Source organism: Somniosus microcephalus, chromosome 1 (assembly GCF_052327205.1).
Source record: "Somniosus microcephalus isolate GS21.2 chromosome 1, FLI_Smic_1.0, whole genome shotgun sequence".
Taxonomy (NCBI): domain Eukaryota; kingdom Metazoa; phylum Chordata; class Chondrichthyes; order Squaliformes; family Somniosidae; genus Somniosus; species Somniosus microcephalus.
Genome location: NC_140987.1, coordinates 272068758 through 272081108, shown reverse-complemented (window position 1 = coordinate 272081108; position 12351 = coordinate 272068758). Strand labels below are relative to the sequence as shown.

General features: G+C 43.6%; 1 protein-coding gene across 1 annotated transcript in view; it reads left to right on the top strand.

Moving 5' to 3' along the window:
* Positions 1 to 1605, top strand: part of LOC147124799 (phospholipid-transporting ATPase ABCA1-like) — a 182355-nt gene extending 180750 nt beyond the window's left edge. Inside the window, exon 50 of the mRNA XM_085993395.1 lies at positions 581 to 1605. Coding sequence (XP_085849521.1) covers positions 581 to 721 — 141 coding nt within the window. The 3' untranslated portion in view covers positions 722 to 1605. The remainder of the gene's footprint in view (positions 1 to 580) is intronic.
* Positions 1606 to 12351: the final 10746 nt, after the last annotated feature.

The following is a 12351-nucleotide window of genomic DNA, read 5'->3' as shown; positions in this document are numbered from 1 at the left end:
GCCCCTGTGAAGTGCTTTGGGATGTTTTACTATGTTAAAGGCACTATATAAATGCAAGTGGTTGTTGTTATTCAACCTATTTTGGCCATGTCCGCTGGGATTTTTTCATCCCCCCCTTTGTTAATTTTAATAGATGGAAAATTAGTGGGTGTGCCACCCGCAGTGGGCTTAGTGTTTGGAACAGAAACGTGTAAAGTTGCCCTTCAAAATGCACACTGAAAGCATGGAGTTTCTTATACTGCTATGTTCACAAAAATTACTATTTTAGATCTGAGTTGCCAAATTAATCTGTCAATGCTCGTGTATCACTGAGGTACTATAACGAACCAATGGCAGAATTATCACAAGATAGCACTTTGACGTAAATAGGGCCATTGAGCTGGTGGCGCAAATCTTACCTGTCAGTCCAGGCATTGCACAGTACACCAGTCAGTCTGGTCAGGCCAGGTATATAAGACTATACCGCTTATTATAGCACCAAATCAAGTTAGGAAAATGTTCTTTTGAAGTGTAATTTTACAAAGTAAGTTCTGTTCATTTGCCTGCCTTCGCTGGCATTCATGAAAGTGTTTGCTTTCAGGTATTTGTAAATTTTGCCAAGGACCAAAGCGACGATGACCTCTCCAAGGACGTGTCCATTCACAGAAACGAAACTGTCTTAGACGTTGCACTCCTGAATACATTTTTACATGACGACAATGTGAAGGAAAGCTGTGTGTGAGCTGATGGACTGAATTTCAGACTAGAAAGGAAGCTTTTCTTCCCTCAGAATCTGAACTTTTCTAGGCGAGGAAGAATAAAACTGGACACTCTACTGATGCCATTCAATGCAATCCAATGCAACAATTCCACTATTTTGTGACAAGGCGGTGCCTCTGTTAGTTGTTGTTTAGTACTAAGGTTAAGAGTAAAACTTGAATATAGTTGGTATTACAATATGACTTTGTGAAACTTGAGTATTGTATTCAATTACCGTATGTTATCGGTTTAACATTAGCGATGTGACAATCTTACAGTTATTGATTAGTTATGGCCAGTAATTGAGTTAGTAAATCAATAACTGACACATTTCCCCCACCCCCATTTCCTTATAAGCAATGAAATATTTACCAAATTCTGATGCTTTCAGAATACGTAACCAAAGTCTGGGTGCATTTCTTTTAATAATCCCTGTGTGTGACTATTTCTTAGAAAGAATTTTTTTTAAATCTTGATAAAGTAACATATTTATTTACTGACTGCAGGTATAACTAGCTAAACCCGAAGTGTTTACATGAGCATTGCGTCCCCGACTCCAATAGTGAATCTGTACACTTTGGCCGTTGCATTCCAAGCACTTTACGCAGCCTGTTCTGGAACATATTGTCTTGTTTTTGTTTGCACTGTAATAACAATTAGGTCTTTATAAAAGCAAACAAAGAAAAAAAAAGTGGCAAAGCTTGGTGATGACAAAGGCTTGATGTTTGTAAGTTAAAAGTCATTTTTCATATAAAAATGTTGCAATACCAAAAAATTCCTTGTTTGTGAGAAAGTATTAATGTGTAAATATATTTGTAAGTTTTCAGTTTCCCATGCATTAAATTAGGAAATAAAATTGTAATAACATTGATGTATCATGTTAAATCGTCAGTCCCATTTTAGACAGAACACATCTACCCACCTCTTCACCTTCTAGCTCAATCCCATCTCCAGAACCATATCCAATTGTCTCTTGAACCCATTGATATTGTTGGTTTCATGGGTTTCTTGGTACATTATTCATCTAGGAGGCTGGATTACAACAGGGTGGAAATTATGCTTCAGTTGTATGGAGCCTTGTTCAGACCCCATCTAGCATACTGTGTTCAGTTTTAGCCATCACATCTCAGGAAAGATATATTGGCCTTGGAGGGGGTGCAGTGCAGATTCACCAGAATAATACCAGGCTTAAAGAATTAACTTATGAAGACAGGTTGCATAAACTTGACTTGTGAGCCTTTGAGTATAGCAGATTAAGGGGTAATCTGTTCGAGGTGTCTAAAATGTTAAAAGGATTCAATAGGGTAGATACAGAGAAACTATTTCCTCTGGTGGGAGAATCAAGAACAAGGGGACAAAATCTTAAATTTAGAGCTAGGCCGTTTAGGAAGGAAATCAGGAAGCACTTTTTTCACACAAATGATAGTAAAAATCTTGAATTCTCTCCCCTAAGAGGCTGTAGATGCTGGGACAATTGGAGCTTTCAAGACTGAGGTCGATAGATTTTTGTTGGCTAAGGGTATCAAGGGATATGGAACTAAGGTGGGTAAAGGGAGTTGAGCTACACATCGGCCATGATCTAATTGAATGGCAGAGCAAGCTCAAGGGGCTGAATGGCCTCCTCCTGTTCCTATGTAGAGGAGCTTGGGGAGTTGGAAAAACTTCCTGCGTTCAGTCATTCCATGGTCTTGCAGTGACATCAGGGAGTATCCCATGTGCATTGGTGCTCTAACGCACTGTGCGTTGGAGTGAGAGGATGCAGGTTTGTGTGTGTGACTCCTGATGGGAGGTTCATGAGCTTGGCCTAGGTTCTCAGTGGACACTAAAATAGCAGCCTCAGTGAGAGAGACAGCTGTTCTGAAAGAATGGGAAATGTCACACTGGGTAAAATAAAGATGTTCTTTTCGGGTTAGGGTTACTGCACACTGGTGTGGTAGAGGAAAGAGGGCTTTGGTCTTCCTCGAATCCTGTTATACCTGACCTGGGTGTGCTTGATGCTGCAAAAAGTGGGTAAACTGTTTCATTTTCCAGTAATGATATCTTTCACTTTGTATACTGCTACCAGCCAGCAGAGAGACCAAGACTTACATGTGAAGATTGTTCACACTTGATTTCTCTTGATAACACAACTTTAATGTTGCAGCCATCTACTGCACAATGTTATGTTCCAAAGGTCAGTGCACTCCCATAGTCAATTCGAAGTTCATTCTGATCATTTGCTAATATTTCACCAAGTTTAATCCTTTAGGTGAAGGCCATTAACTAAACTTCTGTGAAGCAAGCTACCCTCCTTCAGAAAAAAACCTTACATTTGCTCTGTAACCCCCTTCTCTGGCCCAATGCTGGCCACTCTTTCCTTCTCAACAACCCCTATTCACCCTGACCTGTTACAACAGTGGTGGAGGGTGATTCTCTTCTGTTCCATAGCCTAGCTCTGGAATTCCTTCTCCTCCTTTGACCTGGTCCAGATCCAATTTCATAGTACTTCCAAGCTCTCCAATCTGTCTCACCTCAAGGCCTTGTTAATCAGCCTTGGGGTGATCTGTCCTGAATCCTGCAGGGACTTGAGCACAGAAATCTCGGCCGACACTCCAGGGCAGCACTGAGGGAGTGTTGCACTGTCAGAGGTGCCGTCTTTCGGATGAGACGTTAAACCAAGGCCCCATCTGCCCTCTCAGGTGGACAGAAAAGATCCCATGGCACTATTCAAAGAAGAGCAGGGGAGTTCCCGGTGTCCTGGCCGATATTTATTCCTCAAGTAACATCTAAAAACAGATTGACAGGTCACCATCACATTGCTTTTTTTGGGACTTTGCTGTGCACAGATTGCCTGGCGTGTTTCCTACATCAATAGTGACTGCACTTCAAAAGTACTTACAGTAAACTCTTTCATATCCGGCACTTACGGGACCGGGATGATGCCGGTTGATGAAAAATTCTGGATAACCGAGAGGTAGGCCATTTTTAACACAAAAAAAATAAAAAACACTGACTAACTCGGCCACCGTGGGAAACTCGGACTCGGGAAAAATGAAAAATGGATAGATTCGGCAAGATTACCGTTTTTAAAATCTATTTTGCCGATTATTAAAGAATTCTGGATGATTAAGTGCCGTTTAAACAAGAGTTTACTGTATTTGGATGTAAGGCGCTTTGGAGCGTTGTGAGGTTGTGAAAGGCGCTATATAAATGCAAGTTCTTTTCTTTCTGTCTTCAGAATCTGAAGCCGACTCTTGAGCCTGTTGTATCTATGCTTTAATGCGTTCAATCAAGCATGTAGATACGTCGAATTAAATCAGAGTCAGGCAGACAGGCTTATAACTGTGATCTTTACTTTATTGGTAAAATGGCTGACTGCTGCTTTCCCGGGTAATTCCCATAATGCAATGCACATTATATTACTGTATTAACTGGTGTTAAACCCGCACATTACATTACCGTATTGACTGGTGTCAAACTCGCAATCAATACACAACAGAGCCCATCAACACCTTTTCTGCCAATCACTTGACACTGTTAAAGGGATAGTGTTGTCTTAACACCATAGGGCGGATTTTACAAATGAACAGAACATTGTCAGCTCTGTGCCTGTGATGTCCTGATATGCACGGCCAACATGAAAGGCTTGCTCCTAGTGCCACGTATTTGTACAATCAGCCTTTATAGGTTTCTCAAGAGTCTTTAACATGATTTAACATTTGAAAATTCTCATCCTTGTTTTCAAATCCCTCCATGGCCTCGCCCCTCCCTATCTCTGTAACCCCCTCCAGTCCTACAACCCCCTGAGCTCTCTGTGCTCCTCAATTCTGGCCTCTTGAGCATCCCCAATTTTCCTCGCTCCACCATTGGCGGCCGTGCCTGCAGCTGCCAAGGCCCTAAGCTCTGGAATTTCCTCCCGAAAACTCTCTCCTCCCTTAAGATGCTCCTTAAAATCTACCTACCTGTCCTAATATCTCATGTGGCTCAGTGTCAAATTTTGTTTGATAACGCTCCCGTGAAATATCTTGTGATGTTTTACCATGTTAAAGGCGCTATATAAATGCAAGTTGTTGTTGTTGATTATATTATGATTAAGGGAAACAATGACATTGTCTGGTTGATTGCATCTGATGCTATGAATTTATCAATTTAACTGTGCTGAAATGTTTTTTTTAAAAAGCCATTCTACAAGAGGGTGCTGCAGACGATAGGGCTGATTTCACAACTTCATGCTCAAAGTGGGCAGCTCTGCACAGTGGGAGCGCATATTGGGAAATCATAAGCTCACCTGTTGCTCTTTTCCAAAGATTATGGAAGAAAAACCTCTTTGAGTGTGCCTGTGATTTTTCGATATGCACTCCTGGTGGGGAGAAGCATGAGTTCATAAAATCAGCCCTGATAGTGTCTACCAACAGCAGTGATGATTGTGGCCGGTATAACAGCAGCATATGCAAATGAAGCAATTCTAAGCATGGAGCCTGCCCAAAAAAGCTCCCAGCCAGGCGATTGGGGACCCCTGGAGCTGCTGTTCCAAAGTGCCTCTACCCAGAACACACGAACAGCCGCTATCCCTTGTACCTTTTGGTGTCTACTCTCAGGAGACCAGTTCCATAACAACCGTGTTGCATTATGTTTCCAATTTATGCTTATCAGCTGCTGCTGCTGCTGCTCTCCGAAGGTCTTGCTAGGGGCTTGTGCAGAACTCTCTCCTGGACTTTTCAAAGCTCACAGATGCATGAAAATGGCTCTGTGTTTAGCAACACGATACAGGAGGCAGCTAATCTGACACAGCTTTGCAAAAATGAGTGATGCCAATGCCATTAGAATTCCAGAAGGTCACAAGATAGGTACAGACAAGAAAAAAAAAGAAAGACTTGCATTTCTATAGCGCCTTTCACAACCACCGGACGTATCAAAGCGCTTTACAGCCAATGAAGTACTTTTGAAGTGGAGTCACTGTTGTAATGTGGGAAATGCAGCAGCCAATTTGCGCACAGCAAACTCTCACAAACAGCAATGTGATACTGACCAGATAATCTGTTTTTGTTATGTTGGTTGAGGGAAAAATATTGGCCAGGACACTGGGGATAACTCCCCTGCTCTTCTTTGAAATAGTGCCATGGGATCTTTTATGTCCACCTGAGAGCAGACCAGGCCATTCAGCCCATTTTAGTTCATCCATGCAGGAACACAGGTCTGCCAATGCTCCATTTCATGCACTGGTCACTTTTTGTGTGAAGATCTTCATGGGCTGAGTCCTAAATTTGCCCTTAATCGATTGGAACTGTGGCCTCTTTCAGATTTACCTTTTTCATACGGTTTGCTATTTTGTATATCTCTAAGATCACCTCACTGATGCCTCCTTTAAAGACCGACAAGGCCAAACTTCTCCAATCTTTCCATAAAACCGGAGAGCTGCGGGCTCTAATTGGGCATCCTGTTGCAGATTGTCGGTCGGGGCCTTTGCAAGCGAGTCCTGGGAAGGAGGGGGGAGGGAGTAGGTGAGCACGAGCCAACAATGGCCTGCAATATTGTTGTGGAGCCCTCCTGCTGCTCCTGAGTCTACAATAAGCTAAGTCAAAACAACAAAAGGTATCTGTTCTCTGGCCCTTTAAGGGTCGCTAGCTAGGACGGGGTAGACCCGGGTAAAACTGAGCAGAGCAAGCATGGTGCATTATCCATCCAGCTTTTGCCGAATTTGGCAGTGGTGTTCTACAATAGATGTCAGGCCCCTGATTAGTATATTCAAGAGGCCGAATGCCTGTTTTAGCAGGTGCCCCGAGCATATGGTGGTCACCAGCTGCCAATTTGGCAGCTGCCACACTTCTGGGGGCGATCGGGCGCGGGACATCACGCCCTGATCATACCACCACCCCCCCCACCCCCGACCACGTGAATTTTCACCCAAAAGATGGGCGCAACAGTGTTCAATTCCTCTCCCTGAGTGAGAGGGTAAAGTAGGAAACGAGGAGATAGTTAAACGGAAAGAATGAGAACAGGAGAATGATAGCGCAATATGTATAGAATCAATGTTGGATTAAATAGGATTTTATACTTAATGAAGTTGAATGGAAGAAAATTTCACTGTATGCTCTCTCTTCATGAACTTTGCTATCAGACAATGGAACGTTAGCAGTTCTTTATGACGAAACTACGCTAAACATTAAAGTTAACCAGTACAAACTTCTCCCAAATCAATATTTGCATGTTTTTGTGGCAGAATCTGAAAAATCTACATTAAATAGTGTGGCACCCACAGACTTGAAAATGTAAATAATTGACACATTTATGGAAAGACAATAATACAAAACATGGGAAATGCTAAAGGAATTAACAGTGGCACAGTGATCGCTACCAGTCCTGAAGGGATCAATGTTAAACTCTCCAGGTAACCCTTTGACCTAAGCAGTGGACTGGTCAATCGTTGTACTTCCGAACAGAAGGCCCAAGTTCAAGATCGGGACATTTTTCCTTTTAGTTGAAAAATGAACTTTTATTTCTACTGTGAGTTGCAATTAGAAATAGAGACACATTTCCTTCTAACAGATAGCTGAAGACATTCTATGGCCTGATCACTGCTACCAGAAGATGAAACAGTAGGACCTGGATTGGGCAGAATGTGGCCATTTCTACTATTCCTCAGCCTTTTTCTGTGAACAAATCTTTCTTTGACAAACTTAGCCCAGGCTGTTCTCTCATCAAACTTTAGGAGCCACTGTACCAAAAATAGGAACTAGAGTAAAATTGCCAGTAGCTCAATTTTACTTCAGGCTCTATTTCTCCTTATGTGGTTCGGGTGTCAATTTTTTTGTCTTTAAATTCTCCTGTGCAGCGCCCTGGGACGTTTTACCACATTAAAGGCGCCACATCAATACAGGTTGTTGTTATTGTTGGAGCGACAAAAAGATCACATTTCATCAGTTGTTGTCAATGGGAGTTTGAACATGGGAAGACCGAGCCTCTAACCATTAACTGTCCGATTTTCAATTGGGCTATTTTTTGAAAACAATGTGTTTCTATGAAGGAATTTTCTGGTGGCTGTGCTGTCGGCGATTGCCAGCAAAGAAAATAATGCAGATAGCTAAAGGCTGCTTTATCCAGTGCTTATCATTCGACCAATTGAAACCAAAAAAAATCAAAAGCAACTCGGGTGGGCATCAAGATGAGGCATACCGGTAATCCCCATCAAGGTCCTTAATCCTCCAGGGCCAGATTAAAGTGGACAATTTTAATGTTGTGTGTTTTGCAATGTCTCTTGAAATTGTATCTTTTTACAAGACACCTTTAAGCTGTGGTGCTTGATCTTTTACACCCTGCTTTTCTGTATTCACTGTACAATTGGTTTTAACCTGTTCCCTCTAATTACACATTTAAGGCAATAATGTCTAGAAAGCATGCAACTATCACTGGCAGTTCTTAAAACAATAACAGTAATATGCTAATATGTAATAGGAATACACAATTCATTTCAGTGCAGTACTGACGGAGTGCTGTACTGTCAGAAGTGTCGTTTTTTGGATGAGATGTTAAACCGAGGGCCCATTTGCCCTCTTGGGTGGACGTAAAAGACCCCATGGCACTATTTTGAAGAGCAGGGGAGTTCTCTCCGGTGTCCTGGCTAATATATATCCCTCAACCTACATCACTAAAACAGATGATCTGGTCATCATCACATTGCTGTTTGTGGGACATTGCTGAGCGCAAATTGGATGCTGCGTTTCCAACATTACACTTGAGACGACACTTCTAAAGTACTTTATATTGGCTGTAAAGCCCTTTGGGAAGTCCTGATGCAAGTATTTTTTATATAAAACATCTCTCCCTTTTTATTGCTCAATTTGAATGAAGCATTAGGCAGGAATGCAAAGAAAAACAATTACGATACAAGAAAAATAAGCTGTTACTGCCCATGTCACGAGCAATGTTGGACACTATTGTAATAATGCATGTTGGCAGGTGTTTCAGTAGGCTATACTTTAGAACCATAGAACTATTTACATTTGTAGCACAGAAAGAAGCCTTTCAGCCCAGTGTTTCTGTTGGCTCTTTGCTAATGCAATCCAGAACTGATCCCAATCTGCCTGGGTAGTGTATGTACCTTTAAGAGGAACTATGTTTTTGAAGCCCCTGTATACTGTAGTACCAGTAGTGACCATTCGGGTATATAAGCCTGTGCAGCGTCTTGTGTTGTTAGTTCACCTCCAGACTTTGTTCAGTAAACACTTGTTAAATCAACTCCTGCATTCCATGTCTACATTAACACACGGATCTAACAGTGGCGACGAGTTAGAAACGAACTTACCTGCAATTTGGCAGCACCTCAAGGGGATTGATTCCTCAGACGAAGGTCGAAGCCAGAAGCAAGAAAAAAAAAATAACTCGAAGAAACTCGAAAACGTGGGCCAGGCTTGGTCTCCAGTCTGTGGTTTCCCCATCTAAACGGGCTGGTGGCAGGTAGTGCACTGATCCTTCCTGGGCTGCGGTGCGCTAGAGCTCGATCGGGTGGCTCTGCAACGGGGCCGGGCAGCGAGTCGGGAAGCGGAAGCAAAGAGAGAGAGAGGGTGGAGCACTCAGGGCGCGGCCGGTGCTGCAAAGCAGGTCGGCGTTCGGACCGAGCAGAGGGAGGGGAAAGTCCCAGAGGGTCTGCTCCACGATGGGAACGGTTCTCCAAGTAACGGAGAAACTATTGAAGCGATATATAAAAAAAAAAATAGAAATACCGCGAAAAGCTGCAGGTCGCAATGGGAACCGTGGAGAACAGCGTTGGCAGCAGTGGCAGGAAAGCGCGGGAAGTGCCATCTTAACTTGGCAGGGAAGAAAGAAAAGCGCGGGAAGCGCCATTTTAGATTTTCAAGATGCCGAAGACTGGCAATATTACTGCTTTCAATAGTGATATAGAAGATTGGACCACATATGTGGAAAGAGTGGAGGTATATTGCAAGGCGAATGAAGTAGCGGATGATAAAAAGGCATCGGTACTTCTAAATCTGATGGGCGCAAGGACATACGGACTGTTACGAAACTTGATCACTCCAACCAAACCGATGGACAAGAATTTTAAGGAGATTGTTGATACCTTACAGGAGCACTTAAACCCAACACCACTGCTGATAGCGGAACGATTCAAATTCTTCAGGAGGAATCAGCACAAGAATGAAAGTAACGCTGATTACCTCACCGAATTACGAAAGCTGTCAAAGCACTGCCAATTCGGGGCAGGACTGGCAGATTCTCTACGAGACAAATTAGTCTGCGGTCTCCTAAGCGAAGGAACACAGAAAAGACTACTTTCTGAGAAAGATTTGACACTGGACAAGGCTTTCAGTGTGGCTGTATCATACGAAGCAGCAGCAAGAGGAGCTGCAGAGATACAGCAAAAGCCACAGGACTTCGGCACCCATGAAATGACACGGGGTTTCGAGAGATGTTATCGCTGCGGCAGATCCACCCATGACCAGAAGGACTGCTGGTTCAAGGACAAAGCATGCAGGCAATGTGGAAAGATGGGACACATTGCACGTGTATGCAGATCTGGAAAGAAATCCGCTGACAGTAAAAAGGTCAATAAGGAAAAGTACAGAAAGGTACAAATGATGACGGACAGTAGCTCCGAAGACCAGAAGAGCGATAGCGACTCCAGAAACAAGAGACTAAGCTGTCTCAAATTACATAATGTAATTGCCAAAGAAGATTACCAGACCATTTGGGTTACCCTCACGATAGCGGGGTCCACAGTCAAAATGGAGCTAGATACAGGATCAGCTCTGACCGTCATGAGTCGACGGAATTACGAGCGGCTATTTCCGCATATACCTTTGAAAGACACATCCATTGTCTTGAAGACATATACGGGGCAGAAAGTATACCCCAGAGGGAAAATAAGGGTGCCTGTTGTATACAACGGCAAGAAAATACAGAAGTTGTATTTATACGTTCTGCAAGATGGTGGTCCACCGTTGTTGGGACGTGAATGGATCAGAAAGATACGTTTAGACTGGCACTCCATTCAGGAACTGACGGTGACCAGTAAGAAAAAAAACGATGATGACATCATACCTGGACGATTAAAAGAAATCTTGGCTAACGCCAAAGAAGTGTTTCAACAGGAACTAGGAACCCTGAAAGGTGCCACTGCCTCAATAAAAGTGGAAGATGCGGCAATTCCCAAGTTTTTTAAGGCAAGGCCGGTGCCATACGCAATTCGTCCAGCCATCGAGGCAGAGCTGGAGAATTTGGAAAAAGCAGGCGTGTTATCCAAGGTAGATTGGAGCGAGTGGGCAACACCCATCGTCCCAGTCATGAAGAAAACGTTGAATAATGATAAATCTGAAGAACAGAGAAAAGTTCGCATCTGTGGGGACTTCAAGGTGACTGTAAACCCGGTTTCACACGGTACATTATCCTCTTCCGAGGATAGAAGATATTTTCGCCTCACTATCCGGAGGGAAACGTTTCACTAAAATTGACTTAGCACAGGCATATCTACAGATGGAGGTTGAGGAGGCCTCTAAAAAGTATCTCACGATAAACACACACAAAGGCCTGTACCAGTACAATCGACTGGTTTTCGGAGTGGCATCAGCTCCGGCTATCTGGCAAAGAGCTATGGAGCAAGTCCTGCAAGGGATTCCGGGGACTCAATGCTACCTAGACGACATCCTTGTAACAGGAGAAAATGACAATGAGCACCTTGCCAACTTGGAGCAGGTGCTCACGAGGCTGAGAGAACGGGGCCTACGAGCAAATCGCCCCAAATGCGAATTTTTCCAGAAACAAATATCATATTGTGGCCATGTCATTAACGAAGAAGGGTTGCATAAGTCACCTGAAAAAATTGAAGCGGTCCTAAAGGCCCCAGCGCCGGAAAATGTCTCACAATTAAGGTCGTTCCTGGGATTAGTAAATTACTATCATAAATTTTTACCAAACTTGTCGACGGTTCTGCACCCGCTTAACGCACTGCTACAAACGGGAGTAGTTTGGAAATGGAGCGAAGACTGTAAACGTGCCTTCCATAAATGCAAAGGCTTGATCACGTCCAGGGAAGTGTTGGCTCATTACAACCCATCACTGCCAATCAGACTGGCGTGCGATGCATCCCCTTACGGCGTGGGAGCGGTATTATCGCATAGATTCCCTGATGGCTCGGAGCGGCCGATAGCTTTTGCGTCATGCTCATTGAACTCAGCTGAGCGTAACTATGCCCAAATCGACAGGGAGGCACTCAGCCTGGTGTGGGGGGTGAAGAAATTCAACCATTACCTACACGGACAAAAGTTTACCTTGTTGACTGACCATCAACCCCTCGTCTCCATATTCAACCCTAAAAAGGGCGTTCCCATTATGACAGCGCAAAGGCTACAGAGGTGGTCCCGTTTCCTAGGGGCACACCAATATGACAGAGTACAAAGGAACAAAACAGCATGGGAATGCTGACGGGTTATCGCGCCTACCGTTGCCAACGGTGGAAGAGACGCCTACAGTGGACCCAGTGGAGATATTCCACTCGACCATAGTGGAATGTCTACCGGTGACAAATTCTACCATTGAAAAGGAAACGCAAAATGACCCAACTCTCTCACGAGTCTACGATTTAACGGTGAAGGGATGGCCAGCACATGGCGAACCACTGTT